At 36.9% G+C, this 27,801-nt stretch overlaps 1 protein-coding gene across 2 annotated transcripts in view; it reads right to left on the reverse strand.

Moving 5' to 3' along the window:
- Positions 1–301: 301 nt before the first annotated feature.
- Positions 302–27,801, reverse strand: part of LOC140746987 (uncharacterized) — a 105,738-nt gene continuing 78,238 nt past the window's right edge. The window contains exons 4-20 of one of the 2 annotated variants that reach the window (XM_073079196.1): positions 21,143–21,281; positions 16,526–16,609; positions 15,857–15,994; positions 15,141–15,283; positions 12,393–12,595; positions 10,427–10,588; positions 9,618–9,768; positions 8,665–8,821; positions 7,524–7,634; positions 6,983–7,092; positions 6,237–6,511; positions 5,596–5,819; positions 4,934–5,158; positions 4,339–4,487; positions 3,605–3,736; positions 2,732–2,865; positions 302–503 (exon numbers count right to left, since the gene is read on the reverse strand). In XM_073079196.1, the coding sequence (XP_072935297.1) occupies positions 430–503; positions 2,732–2,865; positions 3,605–3,736; positions 4,339–4,487; positions 4,934–5,158; positions 5,596–5,819; positions 6,237–6,511; positions 6,983–7,092; positions 7,524–7,634; positions 8,665–8,821; positions 9,618–9,768; positions 10,427–10,588; positions 12,393–12,595; positions 15,141–15,283; positions 15,857–15,994; positions 16,526–16,609; positions 21,143–21,280 (2,610 nt within the window). In that variant the 5' untranslated portion in view covers position 21,281 and the 3' untranslated portion in view covers positions 302–429. The remainder of the gene's footprint in view (positions 504–2,731; positions 2,866–3,604; positions 3,737–4,338; positions 4,488–4,933; positions 5,159–5,595; positions 5,820–6,236; positions 6,512–6,982; positions 7,093–7,523; positions 7,635–8,664; positions 8,822–9,617; positions 9,769–10,426; positions 10,589–12,392; positions 12,596–15,140; positions 15,284–15,856; positions 15,995–16,525; positions 16,610–21,142; positions 21,282–27,801) is intronic. The other variant, XM_073079197.1, reaches the window with a different exon arrangement.

A 27,801-nucleotide genomic window follows, 5' to 3' on the forward strand; every position in this document is an offset into this window, starting at 1 on the left:
ATGACATGTATTCTGTTACACTTTCACAGTGAAACTACAAAATGGATCTTCATGAAAGTTTAATATGAGATAGTTTAAACCCTGATGTTTTTAACTCCAGGGATAAAGTATTATGTATTATGAGAAGCTAAATCCCGGTATTATAAATCCACCACATCTCTAAAAATCCCAAGTATAAACTTAGACCAAAATTACAGCAAACACTGGAATACACAGGTCTTTTAGATTCCCCGTACTATTATTTTCAACTATACTAACTTGTACTATGAAGTTGAAATATATTTTTTATTAAAATTTACTGAATGAAATATCTGGTACAAGGTTTATTGTTTGATAAAATATATTGCCTATTATAAAGGGCTCTTGTTCTATATGCAAGTAATTGTACAAGACGTAATTGTTTGTTTTATTTGTTTTTGTTTTATTCATTTATTCACGCCACTCTCTCGAGGCTTGGAAGGTGCGCACTTCAGATGATGTAAATGTTGTGACACCTTGAGGACCTGAAAATAAAATTATACAGAAGATGTGAAATAAGGACAAATATATTATGTAATTTATTTGGGTTGACATTACTATAGTTAAAACATACTATGTATCTAAGAGACAACATCGCAATATAGATTTAAAATGTTTAAACACTCATTAAGATTTAAATACTGTTTAAATATCATATTTGTAGGGCATGTGTAATAAATTACAAATGGTAATACATTTTTAGTATGAATCCAGCAAAATTTTTCAACTTATCAAGAGGTGGCAGCACTGGAATTCTTAATCACGCTATCAAACTTTTTAAACATCTTGCTTACAAAATGACATTTTCAGAGCACCATGCTCTTCTGAAGTTACAGTATACAGGGTGAATTTTTAAAACGGGCCTTCAGGGCCAAATCCGAAACTATAAGGATTAGCGAAAAATGCTGAAAGGAGTTACGAGGTCGATTTTGATAAAAACTAAAACTGCATCATTAGTTTTTTAAAATAACTTTTTCCCTAGCCGGGAATCGAACGAGTTCATTTTGAAAAAAAATACACCCTCTATATTATTCCACTATCTGATAGTGTTGCTTATAAGGGTCAAAATCTGGGAAGTAATGATAAATGACAAACCAAAGGAAAAGCCGCAATTTTAAGAAAATACGTATTTTTTCATAATAATTTGGCAGTTAAGTTCCCGCCATTCATCAATTTAAACATTTCGCGTATTACCAATTTGTTTGGCTCAATGTTTCAAATCATTCGAAACGGACATTTTGATCTCGCAGGAATTTATATTTTTATGTCCGACTTAACTAAGACTTTTCGAAGATTATTTTTAGGACCATTATAAAAGATTTAACTTGCTATGGACGGAGTTTCGTTTAATACAGATGTAAAGTTGACAATTTGCGAGAATGACTTTTTCGAGTAAAATTCGAGTGATTAATAAACAAAGAGATATAGAAAATCATATTTAACGTTGAAACGAAGTTGTAAATAACAAACAATAAGAATTTACTATTTAATCAGTAATATATTTTTATTAAAAAAAACAAATCTTGAAAACGGCGGTGACTTATTTGCCAAACTATTACTTTTTCATACTAAGCCGTATGTCATGGTCATAACATCGAATAATTTGTTGATTAACCAACAAATTCTTCAATTATATGACTTATGTATGTTTCTAAAGAATTATACATAAATCATTTATTATTAATAATCCTTAAGGATTAGTATGCCAGTGTATGAAAAAATATGTATTTTCTTCAAAATTTTCCTTTTCCTTTAATTTGTCACATAACATTACTTTCCAGAATTTGATCCTTATAAGCGACACTATCAGATAGTGGAATAATATAGAGGTGTTATTTTTTTCAAAATGAACTCGTTCGATTCCCGGCTAAGGAAAAAAATATTTTAAAAAAGTAATGATGCAGTTTTAGTTTTTATCAAAATCGGCCTCGTAACTCCTTTCAGCATTTTTCGCTAATCCTTATAGTTTCGGATTTGGCCCTGAAGGCCCGTTTTAAAAATTCACCCTGTATATGTATTATTAATTTGAATATGGTACATTTCTATCTACAAACTATAAACTATAGACAGGGTTCACACAAAAAACAATGTACACAATTTGTATGAAAATATTTATATCTTTTGTAACGCGACCGGGCAAACACGGGCCGTACCTATGAAAATATTAAGCTATATTACTTAGCAAAATACGCTTTCGTATGTCCCGACGCATCCAATGCCTGTAGCTAAAAACGCGGCCCGAGTACCTTACCTCTGAGCCATCGGTGTCAGTAGATATAAATCTCTGAGCTGTATGTGGGATTCTTACCGCACTAAAACCCCCCCGGCAGTCCTCGGCGCTGTGTAGAGGGCTCCGGGATCTCCAAAGGAACGCAACCGGAGCCCTCTTAGCGCGTTGCCCCGGCTCCGCCCAGGTGAGCTTGGTGCTCGCCACACCGTCTGGTGCGTACGACGGTATGCAACCACACATACCGCCGTCCTATGCAACCACACATACCGCCGTCCTCCCACTCTTGCCGCCCGCAACCCCGGAAGCCCCCTTTTAGTCGCCTCTTTCGGCAGGGGATACCGTACCGGGGCTCTATTGTGGTCCCGAAACTACAGGGACACAACGCGGGAGGCCTTTACGTACGCCCGCGGCAACTCCTTCGTACCGTACCTGAGTACCGTACATCTGAACGATCGGTGTCAGTAGATATAAATCTCTACGTACCTCTGAGCCGTCGTCCGGGCGTGGGCGTCTGGTCGGCGTCGTCGGGCGCGGCCCAGCGCTCCAGCAGCTCGCCGCCCGAGCGCGCCAGCGACGGCTGCGACGCCGAGCGCTGCAGCGACTGGTGCGCCCACGACCTAAGGAGAACATTAACATTTAAAACTGCACGCGTCAATTATATAACAAAAATATTTATATTAAAACTGCACGTGTCACTCATAATATAAGGACAGAAGCAGTATATGAACATCCGTTAGTAACCCCAGTACAATATTACATTCAAACTGCACGTGTCAGTTATGATATAGGGACAGAAGTCGCCTATGGACATCTATAATCAACCCCAGTTAAGATTAGATTCCTGCCTGAGGTCGTGTATAGATGCGCCGTACCCCTGAGGTCTACGCTGGAATGCCTCCGATTAATGTGTCTCCCTTACCACACTTTACAATCTAGAAAACAGCAATGCTGAACATTGCTTTTATTAGACAGAAATAGGTAACGAGGTGGTGTCGTCTGAGTCAAACCACAGAGGGTTCTACCACCTTCAATAACCGTAAGGCTTCATATCTATACAGATATATCCATTCCACTAATGGTGGGGCTTCACGTTACATATATCTTTTATATTAGAATATCTAGAAAACCAGACATAACAAAGCATATTATTATAAGTATTGGAATAAGCCATATTTGATTAAATAGCGGTAATTAGAAAAGCTTTGTACTCACCATTGGCAACTGCTGTTTTCACTTCATGGAAAACTAAACATAAATGTCACAAGATACAACTTTATGTCTTTTTTCTCTCTTAAAAAACCTTTTCTATAATCCCTAGACATTAACATATAAATCAAGTCTACATTAAATACTTACGGGTGCTGTGTGTAAGGGTGTTCGGAGTCGCTGTCGTCGTCGTAGTACCGGCCGAGCAGCGTGCCCGCCGACACCTCGGAGTGCGTGTCGGCCTGCTCGCGCGCGTAGTCCACCATCATCTCTGACATCGACCTGAAGTTATTACAATATTAATTACGTGTAAGTTGTTATCTCGAGAATAGACTCGTTATAACGTTAGAATTCTATAACGTTATATCGTTTCCATGACGTTATAACGATAATCCGTTATAACATTATAGCATATAGCATACGCATTACAATAGGACGTAGATAAACCTTCAATCTATCTCATCAATCGCATAATGAATCATGTACATGATTTTTTTAACACAATTTCATTGCAATGCTTAAATTCATGAACGCAAAAAGATACAGATTTAATATTAAAGAATTTAATATTAATAGTGACCAATAATTTTTTTATATTCAGTTTCGGTTGAGACAAAGAGATTTTCGTTTCGGCTAAACATTGGCTCAGCCAAAACAAACGTCCGTAAATTTACGGGTTTCGTTCAGTTATATGTGGGCAATTAGTTCATAACTGTAAAAAAGTTTCGGTTTCGGTTTCAACAGGAGAATTACACTTCAACGAACCTTCAGTTTCAGTTTAGGTTTCGGTTGCTGCCGAAAACCAATCACATCCGGTTACTATTAACAAATTAATAAAACTTATTGAAATTGTTAGCCAAACATAAGCCAGACACTAAACCGACCTCATATCAACATGGTCGCTGCGGTAGGAGGAGCGTCGCGAGCGCTGCGGCTCGCGGAGCGAGGCCGCGTCGCTGTCGTACTCGTACAGCGTCGGCAGCGAGCTGCGCCGCGAGCGGGAGTCCCACTCCGTCTTCTTGCGGTAACGGTTCTGTTGGGATGAGGGATAAATGTAGTAGGTTATATTTAAATATAAGGCATTGGATAACGTACATATCGAATAACTTGAATAATATAGTGAATAACTTCAAACGAAAACTGAAATGTATTAAGTACAAAAAAATATATAGCGAATTTGAGACAAATTAAAAAATGATTATAGTAAATGACGTCCAATATACGTAATGCAATAGAAGAATGTACTTCTATACGAAATGCATGATATAAAGGGCACGATATACCACGACACGATACTGTAAATAACATATCGTATTGTATCATATACTTACCTAAAACCATTTTTTCTGCAGAACCATTAATATTTGCTTGTTAACTTCATGATGTCAACATTTTACTTATCTATTGGCTTTATGAAGAAAAACCATTCTATTTTTTCCGAATGACCTAAAAGTAGTATGACATTAAAAATTCAATTACTTTGGGCTTATCCGGCGGCGGGGCCAGGATACGTATGATGACCTCCCACTTGGGCGGTGTATACAGCGGTGCGAAGCGATGATCGTGAGCTACTCGTGTGAAGTCCTCGCGTGTGGAGCTGCGGGCCAGCTCACGTCGTAACGTACTCTCGTGCGTGATGAGCTCGCGCCAGCGGAGACGCTCCTCGCGCGTCAGACGGAAGGAACGCTCGGTTTCTAATAACACCTGCAGGATAAGATAAGCGATGTAAGAATTGTTATTTTTTAAATATTTTTATTGCATTAGTAAAGAGAGGCTTAAAATAATTTGATCGTACTTTACTAGCGATAAAAATAAAAAATATATAGCCATAAAAAATGTATTTACTACCTACATACAATTTACTTAATGCCTTTGGAGACATTAACTTCCTAATTTTTCGCAATAACTGTTACAAGACGCGCTTTACAACATCTAATGACAAATATTTTGATAATAAGGAATATTTCGTAGAAAAAGATAAATAATGTAAGATTAATCTGTTTATAATAACGCGTCAAAGTGGCCTTTTCACAAATGAGTCGAACTAATTGCTATTCCTCGACTTTCTGAGGATAGTCTTAGAAAATCTACAGACGAAATAATCCTAATCTACCCATCAAAGCTCATCAGTCAACACGAACCTCATCCTGTGCCTCAGTCTTCAACACCCGTGTGAGCACGCTCCAGTTAGGTGGTACCGGGGGAGCTGGTGCGGGCTCCGGCACGTCCTCGTCGTCCTCCTCGCGGTACAGCGGGTTGCGCGCTGGTGGCAACTCCGGCAACAACGGCAGCTCGCTAGCGGGCTGGTACACTGTGCTGGTTTGCTTGATCAGCTCTGGCGAGAACAGGTCGGGGCCACCTTTGCCTGGGGATTGAGAAACAGTTAAGAAAGATGTTAACAAGAATTGGAGACTTAAGTTGGAGTTCGAAGACGTTAAAAAGTAAATTTTCGTCGCACTAAATTAAATTCTTTTTAAATAGTTTTTTGCGTCACAATTACACGCAATGCTGAGCAGAATTTTAAAGAATTGCAAACGTTGTTCTATATCATGTAGTTTATAAGCAATCCAGATTTTTTTCCAAATCCAATACTATTTATTACAAGTACAATCGACACATGAATGTACACTTATCTTACCTGAGGTTCTTTGGCTGAAATTATTATTAGACGCGATCTCTCGACCTTAAACTTCCTAATGGTAGCAACAGTTTGTGCAATCTCCCCACAAGAGGTAGACTTTACAAAATTCTATTATCCTGTACTTTTTTATTGAATACTTACCGATAAACTTCTGCGGTGGCAGCGACAGCGGCACCCTCTCCATCTTGGGCGTCAGGGTCATGCCTGACGCACTACTGATATCCGAGAAGTTCTCCCACTGCGCGTCAGGCAGCGTGTGGTTGCGGATGGTGACGTCGAACTGCGGCGGCGGCTGCGGCACCTGCCGGTACTCCGTGACGAGCCGCTTGTGCCGCTCGATGTCCTCGATCGTCTTCTTCTCGGTGATCGTGCGGAGGAACACGTCGTCGACCACGTGGGACGTTATTTCTGGTTTCCTGCGAATATTAAAGTGATCGTAAGATTTTTATCTAAGGTAGTTAAGGTCGCCCCCTAAAACATGCTGCTGATTTCGGATTAAATGTATCGTCCTGGACATATGTTGGCGAAAAAACAAATCTTCATGTATCCTGGTCCAAATAAAGCATTATTCTTTGTATCTTTATTTTAGTTCAACTGTCATAATACCGTCTACTGACAAAATTATTATTTTGTTAAGGTTTGCTGTTGCCAATCCAACTTCCGATCACGTCTGACATTTTTAAAATTTCTAGATCTATTACAACCAACACAACAAAAGTGCCACTAGCATTATTTACCCCAATATCTATCAAGAAAGTCATGTTATGCAAACCCTCATTATTCATTATTTTATCAACCTACTTCTCAGCAACATACTTTACAAAAAATGTGATAATTTGTGTTTAAAAAATGTGTAATTAATAGTGTGTGGAGATGTTCTAACTTACCTGGCCGGCATGATAGGTGTTTCAGGGATCGGTTCGAGGCTCTCCATCAGCGTCTCCTGCTCCTCGGTCTGCAGCCGCTCTGTCATGATGGGCGGGGGAGGAGGAGGTTTCTAATCCAACAGAAATATAATTAAAATCAGATTACTATCGAAAAACTGGGAACAGCAGTATGGTATTAAATACTCTTTAAATACAATAAAGATTTTAATTGGTAAATCTTGTAAATATTAACATTTAAAATTTTAACAATATGTTACATAATTATTGACGAAGTAATTTAATGGACTCCTAAAGTGCTTAGATTCATTCAGATTGAAATTTCATTTAATGACGTTTATAAAACATGTTTTTTTCTTAAATTAGTAATCAATTATTTATGAAAATGCGTGATCAAAATGGATCCTGCAGAGTCTATTTAGTTAATTCGTCAACGTCTTGTATTAAATATTTTTGTGCAAAAAATTATAAATGAAAAACACATTGTTACTGTTGAAAACATGAATCGATAACTGTAAGTTAATAATGAATGAATGATTACTACCTTGATATGGAACATCCTGGCATGTGACCTGTCGGTGACCTCCGTGACCGAGTGGGTGTCGGTCATCTCGGTGTTGAGTGACACGATGGAGCGCGGCCGCCTCGCCCACTCCTGGTGCCCAAACGTGGGGTTAATGGGTGCGTGGGATGTGGTAGTGCAATGTTAACACACATTTTTATGTTTATTTTATGAATATTAGTTTTTGCGCACACATTTGATAGTAAATAATGATTATATGAAGACACAAAGAGAATGTTGTGTTGTTTTTAGATCAATCGTTTTGGGTGCAGTTAATTATAAGTTAATTTTTCGATTCCGTATGGTGTGCAAGATTTTGTTAATCAATTGATTGGTAAAATAAAAAAAAACCATAATCAATAAAATATTATGAATGTAATAACTTGGTCCAATATGAAACTTAAACAGTACCTTGTCCCTACGTCCCCTCAGTCACCTGTTCCCATGTTTCTCAATATCCTGGCCCTTTCTCCTTCTATATAATAACCTGTCTCTATATCCCTCAATACCCTGTACCTGTTTTTCAGTCAACTGTTCTAAGACCCTCAGTACCCTGCCCCTCAGTTTCCCGCCACCAACTTACCGTACCCTATCTCTATATCCCTAAGTGCCGTGTCCCCATGTCCCTTAATATCCTGTCCCTATCTCCTTCAATACCCTGTCTCTATATCCCTTAATATCTAATCCCCATGTCCTTCAGTCCCCTGTCTATATGTCCTTCAGTACCCTGTTCCTATGTCCTTTAGCCCTCTGCTCTATGTCCCTCAGTACCTTCTCCCTTAGTCCTCCTCCATCTAGTTACCGTTCAATGTCTCAATATCTCTCAGCACCCTTTCCCTATATCCCTCAGTCCCGTGTTCCCATGTCCATCACTACACAGTCTCTCAGTACCCTGCTCTTTAGTAAGTTTCCATACCATGTCTCTATATCCCTCAGTCCCGTCTCCCCATGTCCCTCACTACACAGTCTCTCAGTACCCAGCTCTTTAGTAAGTTTCCATACCATGTCTCTATATCCCTCAGTTCCGTGTCCCCATGTCCCTCACTACTCAGTCTCTCAGTACCCTGCTCCTCAGTAAGTTTCCGTACCCTGTCCCTACATCTATCAGTCCCCTGGCCATTACCTGTCGGTCCCTGCTGACCTCTGAGTAGAGCGCGGCGGGTCTGGGCGGGCGCGCGGGCGGCGGCGCGTGCGCGGCGCGCGCGGGCAGCGGCAGCGCGCCCGGCGACACCGTGCGCACTGACTCTTGCCGCTCGTGCTCCGAGTGGAGGGTCATGTGTCTGGAGTTTGTGTTATATTTTATAATCAAATTAGGGAATTTAGTTTTCGAGGTAGATTTAAGAATCATCCCATAATCATATGAGGCTTGACAGGAGAAAAGGGAGATCGGAAAATATCATAAAATACAAGTTTGAATAAGTTGCTAAAAACAACGGATGACCAATCTTCAAAAATGTAAATTTTTGTTGGGTACCAAAATACACCAATTCATTTTAAAGGTTTTTAAAAATTGGTTTAAGAAAATTTTAATTTTGTCGGGAAAAATTACTTAATGATTTTAGTTTGTATGCTTCGTCTAATGTACAAACTCCACTGTCAGCAATTGTTAAAATCTAGAATATCAACTATTTTAGAAACCTTGATAAAAACAACAAAATGGACATTAGAAAGAAGTCTGTCCCAAGCATACAATAAAATAACTTTGTAAAAAAATTCTAACTTCTAGAGAACTAAATTTCTTTAACGCATAACCAATAACATATTAACAAAGACATCTGTCATCGTCGTTCCGCTGGTAGCATTTGCCTACCAACTTGCGTACAGCATATCTAAATCACACACTCATCACATCACTGCTAACCTCATTTACCTACTAGAAATTTATTCATCATGTACCGATACATACAAGCAAACTTAATTTTCGTAAACAGCTGCTACAGTTATAAAAGTGAGTTACAGCTATTGAAGCCCACCTTCAGACACAGGAGAAGTACATATACTAGTAAAAGATTTAATGACTATGGGATTTTATAAATATCATACATGTACCTAAACAACAAGCTAAAATAAGCTCACCTCATGCTACCACCGTCCACCTCGGTGGCGGTGAGCGTAGACTGCGGCGAGGGCGGCGCGGGCGGGCGCTGCACGCGCACGCGCACGTCGAAGGCCGGCGCCGCGCCCGCCAGCCGCGCCGCCGCGCGAGCCTCGTGCGACTCGCCGTAACCTGCACACATCAGTTACTGTTGAACATAACTCCAGCAAAGATATATAGCTGCCGTTGGGTGCTAAAGGGAGTTAATATGCAGCAACTGACGGTCGCCGCCCATTGCCAGCAACTGTCGGCAATGTTTGCCGATCATCACCTTTGACCATCTATGACCATCACAAGCAACTTTCGGCGTCTATCAAAGATCGTTGCCACCTGTCGTTAGCGATTAACAACTAACCACACTCGCCGGCAACGGGAAGCGACAGATGACGATCGCTGACTGTCCCAAGCCGTCGCCAACGGCTGCCACCCACTGCGGCACGGGACTCGTGTGTTACCTCCCTCATTGACCACCATAAAAACTTCATCATGCTATCCAACTCTATATTTGATCCCTTTTTTCGTATTCTTAGCTATTCGATACTTTAAGATAGAAGTGTGTAAGACCTTTATCTTATCTTAAAGTAATAAATGTCACGGATGTAGCATTTCCAAGTAAAAAAATGCCGATTTCATATATTTATCTAATCCAAACATTTAGCCTTAAAAATGGAACATAATTTTATTTTTCATATACAATCGTATATTTTGCATAATTATAATCAGAGCTATAGTAGTAAGGTCAACATTCCAAAATCTGGAATGACGGTCTTCATTATGTTCTACTACATACCTTCACTTTGATACTCGTCGATCAAGAAGCCCTGGTTGATGTGGGCCTGTTCCGCCTCGCTGGGCGTCTCCGAGGGGTAGTCTGAAGGTATAGTATCGGACGCGACACTAGCGCTCTCTGCGGCGGGCGGGTACACTGGGTGTGCGCGTGGGATCTTCACCTCTGTGTAAGTAAATTGATTGGTTTATTAAGATATACTTTTTTAAATTAAGATTTAAAAGTAATTAAAAAAAATGAAACCGCTCTTCCTAAACCTAAACGTTTTACGATACATATTTAGGTAGTGGTACAGGATCCCTAGTATAGTTTTCATCATTTATTACTAACAAGCTGATTTTTCGTGAGTAGCTTCGTTTCGACAAGACGCCCAACATTTTTCCTTACAGCAATGTTGGTAAATGGTAGCTTGATGGGGCAGCAAGGATAAAATATGTTGACCGGACGAATTCTAAAAATTTATTACTAACCAAATTTTTCTTTGTTAATTATCAAGATAATTATTTAAATAACGTGAAAAAATATTTGTCCTACAAAATATAAGGTTTTTATTAAGGCGTCCCCCCTCTCCAACATGTATGATAAACAAGGTCATGAAAAATAATTACTAACCAGCTGATTTTTTTTTTATTGGCTGTCTACCATTTACATAGTCTACCATACACATTGTCCTACAAATTGCATGGTATGTCATCTCGGACCTACGCTGAAAAGATGTTAATTCCGCAGGATTTTTTTTTTATTAGTAACTGTAGGACAAAGGTATCACGTGATAGGATAATATAATTTTTATCTAAATAAAACAATGTCCTACAAAAAAAAGGGTAACTTTTATTAATCCTACAAGATTTGTAATTTAACTATAATATAATATAAATAAACTATAAAACTGGCGGACTGGAATAACGTACTTCGCAATTTGTAGGACAATGTGGGTAATAAGCTGTGTAAATGTTAGACAGCTAATAAAAAAAAAATCAGCTGGTTAGTAATTATTTTTCATGACCTTGTTTATGATACATGTTGGAGAGGGGGGACGCCTTAAAAAAAACCTTATATTTTGTAGGACAAATATTTTTTCACGTTATTTAGATAATTGTCTCGATAATTAATAAAAAAAAATTCGGTTAGTAATATTTTTTTTTGATTCGTCAAATCAACATATTTCATCCCTATTATTTTAGTTATAAACCACAATCGAGAACTTTCGTACGAGAATTTGTTGGGCGTCTCATTGAAACGAAGCTATTCTGGAACACTCAGCTTGATACTAATTATTTTTACATTAAGTATTAGTACTACAACTTTTAAGTGTAGGTCCGAGATGACATACCATGTAATTTGTAGGACAATGTGCATGGTAGACTATGTAAATGGTAGACAGCCAATAAAAAAAAAATCAGCTGGTTAGTAATTATTTTTCATGGCCTTGTTTATGATACATGTTGGAGAGGGGGGACGCCTTAATAAAAACCTTATATTTTGTAGGACAAATATTTTTTCACGTTATTTAAATGATTATCTTGATAATTAACAAAGAAAAATTTGGTTAGTAATAAATTTTTAGAATTCGTCCGGTCAACATATTTTATCCTTGCTGCCCCATCAAGCTACCATTTACCAACATTGCTGTAAGGAAAAATGTTGGGCGTCTTGTCGAAACGAAGCTACTCACGAAAAATCAGCTTGTTATTAATAAATGATGAAAACTATACTAGGGATCCTGTACTATAGGTAATTATAATTTTGACAATTTCAGCTTACCAAATTGTCAAACCTTCAATCTAGTTAGGCAAAAATTGATTAGATCGAATTATTAATAACGGGTATTTAACAAACAATAAAATTTAACTAAAATCCATTTGGTATTGCATTAGTTAAAATTAACCTTAGAAACCACATCTGCACAAATTACCTTTTGACAATTTCAATCAACAAATATTTAATGCATGATATTAAAAAGTCTTACCTTGTATGCTTTCTCTGCTGATAATAGACGCAGAGGAATCATCGATCAATCGTCTCGGAGCTGGCAGCGCCCGTCTCCTCAGACACAGGTAGGAGACCCCTAGACCCAGGAGCAGCAGCGTCAGGAAGAGGATCGCACAGATTATCATCAGGATATGGGTGCCCGCTAATGGCGCTTTCGCTGGCAGCGGACCCAACTCTGGTCTGGAATTAAAGCGTGGGAATTATCAACTAATCAACAGGATAACAGTTAGAGTGAGAGTGCTCGATTTTTTATGAAGTTGCTGAATTTTAGCAATGTAAATTTACTATTAAAGTTACTTAAGTGCTAGTTAACAAAGTTTTAAATTAAGATTTGATGTTAGAAATGTTGATCTACTTTTAACGTTGTGTAATGCCTAGTTAAAAGCTTTAAATTATGATTTGATCAATTGCAGACGTTCATCCACCATTTAGTGCCCAAATTTAGTGCACTATTGAAAGTGTATCTTTAGAAAGCCTTTCCAAGAAATCTAAGGTATATAAGGAGTTCCTGATTTTTTTTCCATTCATATTCTGTCAATCAAATGATCTTTACTATATTCAAAATATAAATCACATACTTGAGGGCCTTTATTAAATAAAAAGTGACATAAATATTATTTGTAATTGTGTGTTTTATAATGCATAAAATCCGGTCAAGAAGCAAGAAAGGAAGTTGATTCGGCAAGCAATTACAAATAAGTCGGAAGTTTAATTAGGGTTTCACGCGCCACGACCTCCGAGGATGTGGTCAAGTTAATTATAGATCTGATCTGATCTGATAAGGGAACAATATTTTATGTTAGTACCAATTAATGTTTTGGAAGTGAATACGAAAACTATGGAGAGGCGTCACTATTATTTTTTTTTTTCATGATATAGCCAATAATTTCTAGATTGAAAAAAAAAAGAAAAACGGCGGTTACGTAAAAAAAATGGTCTAGATATTTTGATTTTTAAACTGTTCGCCTTTAAAGGTTAGTAGGTGAAATATTTGGAATAGAAGTAATGTGAGTGCGAGTGCATCACCATCTTTAAAGGATTTTTTGTAACTTCTTTGATATATCGTGCTCAATCTGCCATAATCAATTAAATTTTTTACACAATTTTACCTACTGTATATTGAGAGGGTCAAAAGTTTGACATTCATTAGCTATAATATATTTTTGCACCTTTTTCAAATATCATAATTACAAATTTAGCGAAATTAGTAACATTGGTACAGGATCCCTAGTATAGTTTTCATCATTTATTAATAACAAGCTGATTTTTCGTGAGTAGCTTCGTTTCGACAAGACGCCCAACATTTTTCCTTACAGCAATGTTGGTAAATGGTAGCTTGATGGGGCAGCAAGGATAAAATATGTTGACCGGACGAATTCTAAAAATTTATTACTAACCAAATTTTTCTTTGTTAATTATCAAGATAATTATTTAAATAACGTGAAAAAATATTTGTCCTACAAAATATAAGGTTTTTATTAAGGCGTCCCCCCTCTCCAACATGTATCATAAACAAGGTTATGAAAAATAATTACTAACCAGCTGTTTTTTTTTTATTGGCTGTCTACCATTTACATAGTCTACCATGCACATTGTCCTACAAATTGCATGGTATGTCATCTCGGACCTACGCTGAAAAGATGTTAATTCCGCAGGATTATTTTTTTTATTAGTAACTGTAGGACAAAGGTATCACGTGATAGGATAATATAATTTTTATCTAAATAAAACAATGTCCTACAAAAAAAAGGGTAACTTTTATTAATCCTACAAGATTTGTAATTTAACTATAATATAATATAAATAAACTATAAAACTGGCGGACTGGAATAACGTACTTCGCAATTTGTAGGACAATGTGGGTAATAAGCTGTGTAAATGTTAGACAGCTAATAAAAAAAAAATCAGCTGGTTAGTAATTATTTTTCATGACCTTGTTTATGATACATGTTGGAGAGGGGGGACGCCTTAAAAAAAACCTTATATTTTGTAGGACAAATATTTTTTCACGTTATTTAGATAATTGTCTCGATAATTAATAAAAAAAAAATCGGTTAGTAATTTTTTTTTTTGATTCGTCAAATCAACATATTTCATCCCTATTATTTTAGTTATAAACCACAATCGAGAACTTTCGTACGAGAATTTGTTGGGCGTCTCATTGAAACGAAGCTATTCTGGAACACTCAGCTTGATACTAATTATTTTTACATTAAGTATTAGTACTACAACTTTTAAGTGTAGGTCCGAGATGACATACCATGTAATTTGTAGGACAATGTGCATGGTAGACTATGTAAATGGTAGACAGCCAATAAAAAAAAAATCAGCTGGTTAGTAATTATTTTTCATGGCCTTGTTTATGATACATGTTGGAGAGGGGGGACGCCTTAATAAAAACCTTATATTTTGTAGGACAAATATTTTTTCACGTTATTTAAATAATTATCTTGATAATTAACAAAGAAAAATTTGGTTAGTAATAAATTTTTAGAATTCGTCCGGTCAACATATTTTATCCTTGCTGCCCCATCAAGCTACCATTTACCAACATTGCTGTAAGGAAAAATGTTGGGCGTCTTGTCGAAACGAAGCTACTCACGAAAAATCAGCTTGTTATTAATAAATGATGAAAACTATACTAGGGATCCTGTACACATGAACAATGAATTACCTAGACAATGAGGGTTCAAAAATTTGGCCCGCAACAAGTCATGGCACTTACTTGGCAACGAAGGAATTGAAGACAGGTTTCGGCACGATGGGTGGCGGGTATCTGCACACTATGGTGATTACCTCGTCACCGTCCATCTCCAGCCCAGGGTGGAAGCGCACCACCACATTGTTGGTGAACACCCTCAGAGGATCCTGTGAATCAGGGCAGACTTTGGGTACAAAACAAATACAGGTCTGTGGGAAGACTTAATATATTTTTACAAGCTTTCACTTGGTTGGCATTTATTTTTCCTAGCTTTTATTTGAATTGATATGTTAATTCGTATGTCAGGGTCAAATCTTGCAACTGAATTTAAAACTAGTTAATCTCAACTGGTCGCGCAGAAATTTATCATACACGTGTGGATTACAATGCATGATGACATAAGTGACGTCATTCTCATTCCAAAATGGCGGGCGTCTTAAACTCACGGAACAATAACTTTATTTAAGTACCCCTATAGTTAAGCATCGTTAATCTCGTTCGTTAAATAATAATTATTAATTAGACGAGGATATTTCATGCGCTAAAGTCGTCGGTGGTTGTTGTAATCATTGGATAGGAAGGATTGGTGGATAACCTTATCGGAAGCTAGGCGATATGAAAACATTACCGTCTTAGTACCCCCCTCAAAAAACTCATTAGGCAGGTATGATCACTTTTCTTTCTAATTATTTTCTTTCTTATTTTATCTATAATAAAAGAAATAACACCACTCGCCATACCTGCCTGGTCCCGCAGCCCTTCAGCGGCAGCTCCATCTTGTACGAGGTGGCTCCCTTCCCCACCACCTGGCACGCTGAGTTTCTGTCGAAATCCGCGTAGATCTTCCCAAAGAACTTCTCGTTAAATTTCAGGTCCATCTGAAAACAAATAGCAAATCGAAGCATTTATAAACGTACAACGCCATCTATTATCACGCCAAAAAACATTGTTACATTATTTTCTAAGCAGATGGCGCCACATTGCATGAATTGGGAAATCTAGTGAGTTAGTAGAGTAGTGAGACGTCTTGAGGTATACGACCATCGGTATATTTGCAAGGTTTGATTCGTGAATTGCATATTTGTTTTTAAATTATTGAAACAGCACATGCGAGCATACAGTCTACCTTACGGTAAATGGAGACTGCCGCCAATGGACATCTGTACCCAACTCAATACAGAACAGGGGCTCTACCAGAAGTCAATCATATATGCATATATGCATTCTGAGGACACTAAGATGGTCATTTTATACGTAAGTACTCGTATGTATTCACACCCATTCATCGAAATGCAAAAACTGATTTACGTTAGAAATAGGTATAGCAGTGGTACCTCCCTAGTCAAACCATACATGTGCCACAGTACCACCTTCCATTACTCACTTATAATTTAGGTACTAATACACACCTGCATAGACCCAGCGGCACAGTTCAGCGACGCTCTTGTGCGGTTCAAGAAGATGACTGGACTCAAAGAATCTAGTTGTGTGATCTGTCAACAAAAATATTAACAAGTATTAAATATTTCCAACGTAAGAAATTCTACTCTTATTCTGTTAAAAGCTTCCACGTGACATGGGTTCCATTCAAATGGAACCTTGTTACGAAGCTTATGCCGTCCATCCGACCGTATGATTCACAAAGCTCTATATAATGACGTTATTGAATACATTTTACGTGCATTTTAAGGAAGTACATATTATTAAAAATACTTAATTTCTTTGCGATAAGTAAGTATAGCCCGCGCCAAACTGCTAGTCCGCTCTGAAGTTGTTGCGAGCAGGTGTAGTCATACAATTTGCTATGGCGACGCGATTCATTTCAATATAAAGAGCAGACTAGCAGTTTTACGCGGACTATACCTACTATTAAGAATACGTAACATAAAATTACTAACATAAAATAAAAAAAATACAAATACATTATGCACAAATACAAAAGACGACGAAAAGCATACAAATTTAGCATGAAACACTTTAACACCTTTTATATTAATGTTTTTTCTTTAATCACTTGATTTTGATACTTCAAAAATAATAAGATATGCGTTTTAAGCACCGGGTACCTGCGTACACCATTTTTCAAAAACGAGAAAGAAGTTTATCGTATACAGTTTCAATATAAGGCAAATCAGCTGATAGCTTTAAAGCGTAAATTATACCGACGAAGCTTTTTCTCTGTGCGTTGATAAATCCGAAGCTCGTCTAAATAAATAATAGGTATTAAAATCCTACAGGAAATTCTGAAATTATAAATCATTTTGATATAACATTTGCTTATTTGCATGATGTATTTTATACACACACACAATTAAACAATTACATACAAATTTAAAACCCAGGCTGTATGTAAAAAAATATATATATTAGCCGGTACGCACACATACATACACACGCGCACACACGCACACAAACACACACACATCCGCACAAGACATCACATACGCACACACAGGAAATATCATATTCATAGCTATTGTTCTTTTCTTGTAGCTTTTCTTTTCTTTCTAGCTATTCTTATTTAATTCGAAGCTATTTTTAAACGTTACAAAACCGCTTCACCTGCAAACAGCCTAACGTACCTTGATGCAAAATATAGAATTGGCTACTTTAAATAAGTATCTATTATCGTAAGGCGTATCGGGGCTGTCTCTATAAATCCATACAGCTAATTGCTGCCCGCGGCTGTGCCCGCGACTGCCACGTATCCATGCTATCGGGCCTATCCTGGGCTATCGGCATGTCCGAACCAATCGGGCCTATCGGACGATGGCTATTACTGTACGCTTATTAATAAAAAATCTATCGAATGGTTTGCTACTAAAATGGGCTTTTGATAATTTCTTCATAAAAGACATTGCCAAATTTTGATCTTTAATAGGTTCTCAGCTATTTTAATCAAATGATTATAGTAAACATTAATATTATGGCATTTTTTAGTAACTCATATTAATTAAAGAATTACTGCTTACGGCTATTGAGTACGCTCAGTGTTCCTCAATAAAGCTTTGTCAAAAACAACGCGAGTTCAATGTTATTATTTACATATGAACATTTATTACAAATTGTACCCAAAAAATGTTATTTGCGTTCTTTAAACCCAACTGCTCAAAAAACTGGAAAGGAACAAATACTACAAAAAGGAAATCAATATATTTAAATAAAAATTAAATATAGTACATACAAAAATTAAACTAGCATGGGAACTAATTAAAATGGAATAACAGTTGTAATGAAGATAAAAAAAACAAATCGCATAACGCTATGAGTGCAGTATTCGCATTAATTTAAACGAAACCTTATTTCCATAACAATATCTCGTAACAATACTGATTAACAATATGAGCACACAAAATGCTGCAAAGTTATTAAGATTAAAACAACAGTTATTTACTATTTAAATTATGAAATACCTTGAGGCATAATAAAAGGAAAACCATTTACTGACTAAAAACAAGATAAAAAAAGAAGTTACAGAACAGTCGTATTTTAAAAATCGAAGGCATACAAACACATCGAGGTGTAAAAAATAAAAAGATTCAAATATGGAACAATTTACTGCAACCACACCTGACATAACCTAAGACAGATACCACAGACTATATCATCCTTCAAAATTATAGACATTATAATAAATGGAGATATGGAAGGCTCTTGCTACCACAGAAATACCACAGAGCTAATATGACGTCAAGTTCAAATCTTGCACAATTATTTCTATCATTTCTACGAAAACATATGTTACGAATAAAGTGGGAAAACCATCACAGGTGATTTTTAAATTAAACATATTATTGCGAGAAATTTGGCAGTGCTACTAGATACCTACAGGCTTGTTTTAACACTCTTAAGCACAGGTATTCATTTTTGCTACTTAATTATTTACTTGCTGCATATAGGATGGGCTTAGGTGCGTTAGGTGTTTAAATTTAAAAACATGTAAAGTGACGTCACGCATAATTTTATAAGTTTTATGTATAATTCGAAATACCGCGTATTTTTTCCTCTTCTTAATAAATAATAGGTTCATAAACAATATAAATCACGAAAAGGATACATGATTTAAAAATAAATTCGAAACATGTGTATAAAATATTCAGTATTCCTACAATATAAAATGGCAGACACGTGTCACGCCCACCATTTCTACTCGATACATATCCTATGGTAATGAAACGTAGGGACACGGAAAAAATATCGATACTTTGTGGTATCGAGTATTTTTCCTTTCAATACCGATACATTTGTACTTGATACTTTTACTCAGTAAGTACTTTTTGATAGGTATCGTATCGAATAAATCTTAGAAATGACCCATAGAGTAGTAAATATTAATCGCTTCTAACAGGAAAATGTAACCTTTTGACAATTATCACTGTCAATTATTTTCATGTTTGAAAAATATTAAAAATGTAGTTTTTAGATCATTTACGAATGAATCGATATTTCTTCGCACTTTTTCTTCGATTTCGTGTCTTAACTGTGCATGTTGGCATTATTTGGATTAAATTGTACCATGACAGCCATTAAACGGCTGACGGAGTCATTTAATGGCTTCCTTCAATTACAAGGCGGTGAGATATCTATAGTTATGTATGAAATTACCTAATAAGACTTAAGTAATTGTTTTTTTAAACACATTTTGATTTGAAACTTTACTGTTTTTTGTTATTATTACTATTGTATTATAATTTATATTTATGGTACAATTCGCTTTCATTATTTAGCACTACCGAAGATAAACTGACAACATTGACTAAGAAAAGTATCGATACTTTACTTCGATACTTTAAGACTACGATACAAAGTACTTTAAGATTCGATACTTCTCATGAGAACAGTATCGATACTTTTCGATACCGTGTCCCTAATGAAATCGAGCTATCAGAACACGGGTTCAATTAAACGCTTTACAATGTTGCGGCCATTTTAATTTATTATTGAATGCGATACGATGAAACTATTCTGAATCGCTAGCACTATCTCTCTGAGATGTGGGATGTGAGAAACATTCGTTTCGATTCAGTTTTAGTTTACTTTGATTATAGTTACTGACGTTTTGAATATCTGCCAATGTTAGAGGTCTACATTTCAAATCTTGACGAACAGACTTATTTATCGAATTGCGTCTTAGAACTTTTGTATATAAGACTGTAGTGACATACGATCTTGCAGCCATCCAGATAATAAATGATCATTGCCTCCTATAGACGCCATAAGAACAGGGGTTTTTCCTGAAGCTACCTGAAGACTAAGATAGTCGCCTCATATGTCAGTCTGTTTCCACTTACCACGCTGGCTCACACCCTTCCTCGGTGACTGCTGGTACCTGCACGGTAGATTCTGCGCCAAACTTCTAGTCCGCTCTGAATATAGAAACTAGTCGCGTCTCAACAGCAAAATATAAGTATTAGCGGGACGAAGACAGCACGGGAACCCCCGTTACATGGCTGCGTTATTGTGCCCTTACTGTTGCTACAGAGTATATGCTTGTAGTAGTGTTCGACCTCATTGGCTCTCTGACTACACCCGTGCGCAACAACTTCAGAACAGACTAGAAGTTAGGCGAGGACTATTCCATACTACCACTTCTACTATTCTACCACCTTTCAAGTCTTTTTCAGTCGTATACCGACTAGTATAATTCTCCAACTTCTCTCTCATGGCAACACTATAAGAATATGTGGGCGCGCCGGTAGGTAGATCTACAATGGTATTTCGATTCAACTAATTTAACCAATATTTATAAAATATAGTTAAAATAATTAAATGAATAAGCGTTAATGCCACCATAGTAACAATAACACCCAAGCAAAACACCAAACAGTTCAGAGCACCACCGTGCCGTGCCCACTATTGGACAACTTCTGATCTGTTGACAGTTGCGCGCCCCTTTTTTATACCATGATACAGGTAGCCAATTGTTAATACGGAGCGGTAGTTCGAAATTAATATCATGTGACTTTAAAAACGGAATATTTATATATGAAATGAAGCATTCTCCCACAAATATTTGTAAAAGTCACCTTTCCATCCAAAACCGTCTGCTCTGGCAACCCCTCGCCCTGGTACTCGATGTTGTTGGCCTGGGAGTCGTAGTTGGACTGCGCCCGCGCAGCTGCGATCGCACACGCCACTATACACCATAGTAACGCCATCTTCATTCTGAAATTAAAAACATGGGATTTAAAACTTGGAAACGATAGGAATTTATATGGACACGTTGAGTAAAGAATATTTTTTTTTTCTTTTGGGTAATACTATCTACCGTTTAATTCTATCCCTTCATGGGGAGGAGATACCTGTCCTTAATAGTGGAACAGAACAGAAATCTGGATAATTTAGGTTTTTCAGCATTATCATAACAGTAATCAAAGATTTTTTCATCAAGAGATCAATGATTTAACGCTATAGATTCACTAGAATATGGATAGGAAAAGTGTCACCTACGAGTTATTACTAGTTGGCCTATCTTGTATGTCAATCGTCAATCGGCCTGAGATAATATTAGTAAAGTGCTTACCCTATACCCTAGCTTTATGTATATTTCATCTGTGTGTACGTAACCATATTGACAATTAGCACACCCGTTTGTTATTTCACAAGCGAAATAGATTCTTAATCCATCGCATATATTTCTTTTTGTGCACAAGAAAAACCGACACCTCGACAGATCTACAAAACACGGCAATAGTTGTCACGAAAGTTAACTGTCTAAACACGTAATCTTAATTATTCATACCATAGAAAGTATAGACGTTTCCCCTGACTTGCAAGAAACCTGTCTAGTATCTCACGCCGTCTTAGAAAAGTGCACTTTTTACAAGATTTCTATACATGTAAGTTTCACCTAACTGCTTTTGATGTTCCCGTGGTAACGTGTGTTCAGAAAAGGTATGTATTGTATACGGTATTTTAGTCATAAATAAAGTAGTGTCATTTTCTCTCACTTTGTTCATCAGTGGAAGATAAGAAAAATATCTCGTAGTGTTTTATTTGTATACATTAAAGGTTCAATTTTATTTTAATGGGGTATTATTTTGTGTTTGATAATGACCTCTATCTGACCTCTATCAAATACAGTTTAGTTGATCACAGTTCTCGATAGAAATGTTCGCTTAACTATATCTTAAAAGCAGGCGATGCATTGGCGACTTTTCTGGTGTTTAAAATGCTCATAGGCGGCGGTGACAGCTTCCCAAGAGGTAACCCGTCTGCCTTATCGGTAAGTACACAAATAAAAAACTATAGCAAGATTAATAAACTACTAATGAAAGAAAATTAAGAAAAATCATAAAAAAAATATTTAATACAATGTAACGAATTAACAGAACGTTAACTTTAAAAATTTAATTCATTCACACCGGCCAGTAGCTGGCTTTATTTCAAAATAACAATTCCAGTAAGAAGAAGGATGATTATAGGTACGTGAAGGCAAATTACATCACAAATGTACTTTTTACTCATTTCATCATTTAACATTCGTCGAAACAATCAAGGAAATAAACAGAAATATCCATTTGTAATTTTCCTCAGCGCAGAATATCATCGAATAATCTTTTTTGGAAAAAAACAATAGAATGCCTAATTTATCTAACAGCTAAATTAAAATAATCATTGTACCGATATGTGAAATAAATGTCCAAATACAATAGGAATTAAATTAAAATTAAAAAAAATTAAGACTGCAAAGAGTGCAGTACTGATATTAAGAAATACTATTTCAGGGGGAGCTGCACATTGCTTGCTGGACATTAGCCCTTGATCGTCTTATATGATACTCATGCAAAAGAGGGTTTTGTACTAAATGAGACCACGCGATATATATTACAGAAAACAAAATGGAACAGGAAATCCAAAATACAAAAAATATGGCAAACTACACATTTTACATGTAGCTCCAGTTCCACTTGCTTAATTCGAGTTAAATGCTAGTTAAATGTTTTTTTTTTTGTGGAAAAGATGTGTGCTATAGAGTTCTTTAGCCGCTTCTTCTTTATAATGAAACACCTAGCAAAGCGGTGGTAAGGCATTGACTTTAAAAAGTAAATAATCTATTAAGTAAAAATATATTAATAACCAATTAATACCTAATAATCTAATAATATATTAATATAATCTATTAATATTTTTACCACCGAAAGACAGGTAATCATCGACTCACAGTCAGACTAAGGGGCCGCAAAAGTTTTCGAAGCTCAAGTAGGTAACAACTGCCCACGTTTAAACATGTTTAAATTGTTTAAACAACGGGCATGCATTGCGCAATCAAAATAAATAACACCCACCTGACACCGTCAGCCGGTGTAAACGGAATAATGGACGATTAAATATTTTCTCTCGTTGCAACCCACTTACGTCCCGCCATAACTATTTTTTACCTGTGCTCCTGTCAGCGTCAACAATAACATTATGTCAACTACTATTGTTTTGTTTTTGTATGTTTGCTTCCTTTTTACCGACTTCAAAAAAACTTCTGTATTGGACCATTACATACGTATCTATTTATGAAATACTAGCTGACCCGGCAAACTTTGTACCACCTCAAAATCTATTTATCAAATATATTTCATATAAAATATAGCCTATGTTACTCGTGGATAATGTTTTTAAAATCGGTCCAGTAGTTTTTGAGCCTATTCATTACAACCAAACAAACAAACAAACAAGGGTTTCCTCTTTATAATATTAGTATAGACAATGTACAAGTACAATACAATTATAATTGAAATTTAATGTTATGATGGCAACATTGTTGTCTTTGCCGTGTCCTGAATAAGGCCATTCCATATTTTCACATGGATGTCATCGGAGAAATCTCAGTTTAATCCCTTTCCGGAATTCAAAGCATAAACATAGTCATGTTACTATGAAATTATTTAAGTTATAGTATGACCTCTACATAACGCCCAACCAAGCGCGGTGACTACTGCAAATCCCAGTTTTCCCGTTACGTCTATGTGTGTTCTTCTACTTAGGCAGCAGTTAATAGTAAACAAATGAATATTATCACAAAACTACGCTTCACTTGCATGGAGTACTTATGCAATCAGAAACCGATTAGAAATACTGATGGGGCTCAATTCAGGTACACAATTAAAACACTTGTTTTTTTTTTTCAAGAACCAAGCAAATCGAATTATGCAACGTATGTTTCGATGATGCAAAAAGCACAACATAATCAGATTCAAAGGTCGTCCACCAGTTTGCACTTGACGGAGAACAAAGCATGTGGGAGTGTGTGTCGCCCACTGCTTCCTACCAAGAACAGTGGCAACATTATAAAACTTGAGTACAATCGGATGCAAAACATCAAATAGATGATTAGGCAAATGTTTTAATTTTAAAATTGAAGGTGGTAGAACCCTTTGAGGTTCGACTCCGGCGGCACCACCGCCACACCTATTTCTGCCTAATAACAGCAGTGTTAGGCGCTGCTGTGTTCCGTTTTAAAGGGTGTGGTAAGGGAGATATACTTTTCCGAGGCAATCCAGCTTAGTTCTCAGAGGTAGCGGCGTGTCTGTAGCCGACTTCAGATAGGAATATCTAATCCTATCTGGTGTTGACTACATATGTCCATGGGCGACAGTAGCCACTTACTATCAGGTGGACTGCATGCTCGTCTGCTACTCCTATATTATAAAAAAAATATGTTTCATAATAATGTATGAATAGGAAAAGCGTATAGTATTATGGTTTGTGCAAATTATAGTTAAAAGTTCGAAAAAGTCTTTCATAGTCGGGAGTTGAATGGATGGCTAGTACTAGCAGCTTTCCTTGCGTGCTTTCGGGTGGCCATCATATGGGGCTTTTCCATATCAGAAATCAATTTGAAGTTTAGGAGTTGGGTGGGCGACTACTAGAAGCTTTCCACGCGTGCTTTCGTGGGTTAAGCTTTCGACTCCTGTCAAAGGGGTCTTTCCATATCAGAGGTCGATTTGAAACCATCCGATTCTTTCGAACAAGAATTTAATTATGCATTTGTGTTAATTCGTTTTTTTTATATTTTTTGTTTCGTGACAAAACGACAAACGTAACGCTTTGACAATAAATTTACAAACAAAATGAACACTTGACATTTCGATGAATTAGCTATAGAATTTATTCAAAGAATGTTTAGTTGCCCTTGAACAACGCCATTGTTGACTTTTTATTCTTATGTTTGAGTTTCATTGCATTAAAATTCAGATTAAAAAAACAAGGCTAATTTTATTCGATGGAAATAGTAAGTTAATATGTTCACATCAGCCAAGGAGTAGAGGTCTACTTATTATTTTATTATAACATTTTATGCTATATAACGAAATATGTAAAAATTGACAAAATACTTCATCAGCTTCAACCTTAAGCATTGTCGGCAGTTGGATAGCTGAGCAAACAGATTACTCCTCATATAGCCTTCCACCATCGATCTGCATTAGCAACTTGGTGGCAAGAGCTCCAGGCCTCAATCAGTCGTAAAGAGAGACTTAGATTTAGCAAACGGATATAAATTTCATGGGCACATGTTACCCATAGAATGGAAGGAGGTTTTGGCCATTATCTACCGCGCTGACCAAGTATGCATTAGTAGACATACGATGTTTTCATTCACAGTTTAACTAAGCCATATATATATATATATATATATATTATTTATAACATAGAAGTAACATACGAGCAGTCCACCTGATGGTAAGTGGCTACTACCGCCCATGGACATCTGTAATCAGCCCCAGATAGGATTAGATATTCCTACCTGATCGCCTCGGAAAAGTCTGTCTCCCTTATCACACCCTTCAAAACGGAACACAGCAGCGCCTAACACTGCTTTTATTAGGTAGAAATAGTTGTGGCGGTGGTGCCGCCGGAGTCGAACCACAAACGGTTCTACCACCTTCTATATGAAATCAACACGCTTTAAACCGAAGCTGAGCAGCGAATACTCCAAAAATAAACCTACCACATTAACACCGCTGACGTTTATATAGACTCTATAACAAAAAAGTAATTCATGATTTGACGTCTAAAAAAAATATATGATTATTACGGCAATGCTAGCCTAGTGGTTTAAAAAGTCGGCCTCTCGATCGAGGGGTCCGAGGTTAAAATCCTAGGCACGCACCTCTGATTTTTCAAAGTTATGTGCGTATTAGAAATTATTTATCACTTGCTAAACGGTGAAGGAAAACATCGTGACGAAACCTGCATACCTGAGAGATTCATAAAAAAAATCTCGACCGTATGTGAAGTCTACCAATACGCACTTGGCCAGCGCGGTGGACTATGGCCTAATCCTTCTCATTATGAGAGGAGACCCGTGCCCGCAGTGGGACAGTAATGGGTTGCTGATGATGAGCAGTGAATACTCCGAAAATAAACCTACCACATTAAAACCGCTGACATTTATATAGACTCTATATAACAAAAAGTAATTCATGATTTGACGTCTTAAAAATAAATATAAGATATTATCAAGGCGAGTTTACTTCATCAACGCGACTCCGTGGGAAGCGTCAGTCTGTATAAATGTGTTAATTAAATCAGCAGAGCCACTCAAACCACACCAGCGTATGCATTTATTGAGGTGTCACATCGTCTGAGAGTAGTTTTTACTAACTTTAAGGAGAAACGACTAGATATTAGTAGTAATATTTCTATTAGAAATCTAAGCATCTGCCCAAACACGGCCAAAAACTTAATAATTTAAGGAACAAAATTTCTGTACACTGTGTTTCTGTTCATTTCTGTTCTTATATAATATTTAGTTTCTCACGTTTTTCTTATATTCATAATACTTAATTGCTTAAGCCGGTATTATTTTTTTTTTTTTTTAATAATATAAGGGTATCAAACGAGCATGCAGTCCTCCTGATGGTAAGTGGCTACTGCCGCCCATGGACATCTTTAATCAACCCCAAATAGGATTAGGTATTCCTATCTGAGATCACCCACAGATGCGCTGCTACCCCTGAGGACTAAGCTGGAAAGCCTCGGAAAAGTCTGTCTCCCTTACCACACCCTTCAAAACGGAACACAGCAGCGCCTAACACTGCTGTTATTAGGTAGAAATAGGTGTGGCGGTGGTGCCGCCGGAGTCGAACCACAAAGGGTTCTACCACCTTCAAAACGGTATTAGTAAATAATATTTAATTTAGATAGATTCTCTTAGAAAGATCGACATATGAACGTTCTCGTATTAATAATGGGAGTTACACAATAAGACAGGCTGTCAACGTGGTGGAAACTAATCATCCGCTACTCCTGAGGACTAAGCTGGAACGCCTCGGAAAAGTCTTTTTCCCTTACCACAACCTTCAAAACGGAACACAGCAGCGCCTAACACTGCTGTTATTAGGTAGAAATAGGTGTGGCGGTGGTGCGGCCGGAGTCGAACCAAAGCCTACATGATAGAAAGTAGTCATCGTCGTAAAGGTAAGACATGTGAAACACCAAAATAATATTTTTGCACTTTATTTAGCCCTTCAAGAATTCTTCGGAAGCAACATTTTAAATCTTTCATTTTTTATTAAAACAGTAAACTTCACAACTATTGCTTTACAAAACATAAGTTGTGTGGTCGATAGTAAGACAAGTACCTAAAACATAAAATATCTGTTTTTAGCTTGAAAACGTCGCGGATGTCGTACCTGTTTTTATCTCAATCACCACTAGTTCACGTATAAGGCTGTGCTAGCTACATATG

The sequence above is a fragment of the Epargyreus clarus genome, unplaced genomic scaffold (assembly GCF_041222505.1).
Source record: "Epargyreus clarus isolate Ecla_fem2 unplaced genomic scaffold, WU_Ecla_fem_2.2 ptg000014l, whole genome shotgun sequence".
Classification (NCBI taxonomy): domain Eukaryota; kingdom Metazoa; phylum Arthropoda; class Insecta; order Lepidoptera; family Hesperiidae; genus Epargyreus; species Epargyreus clarus.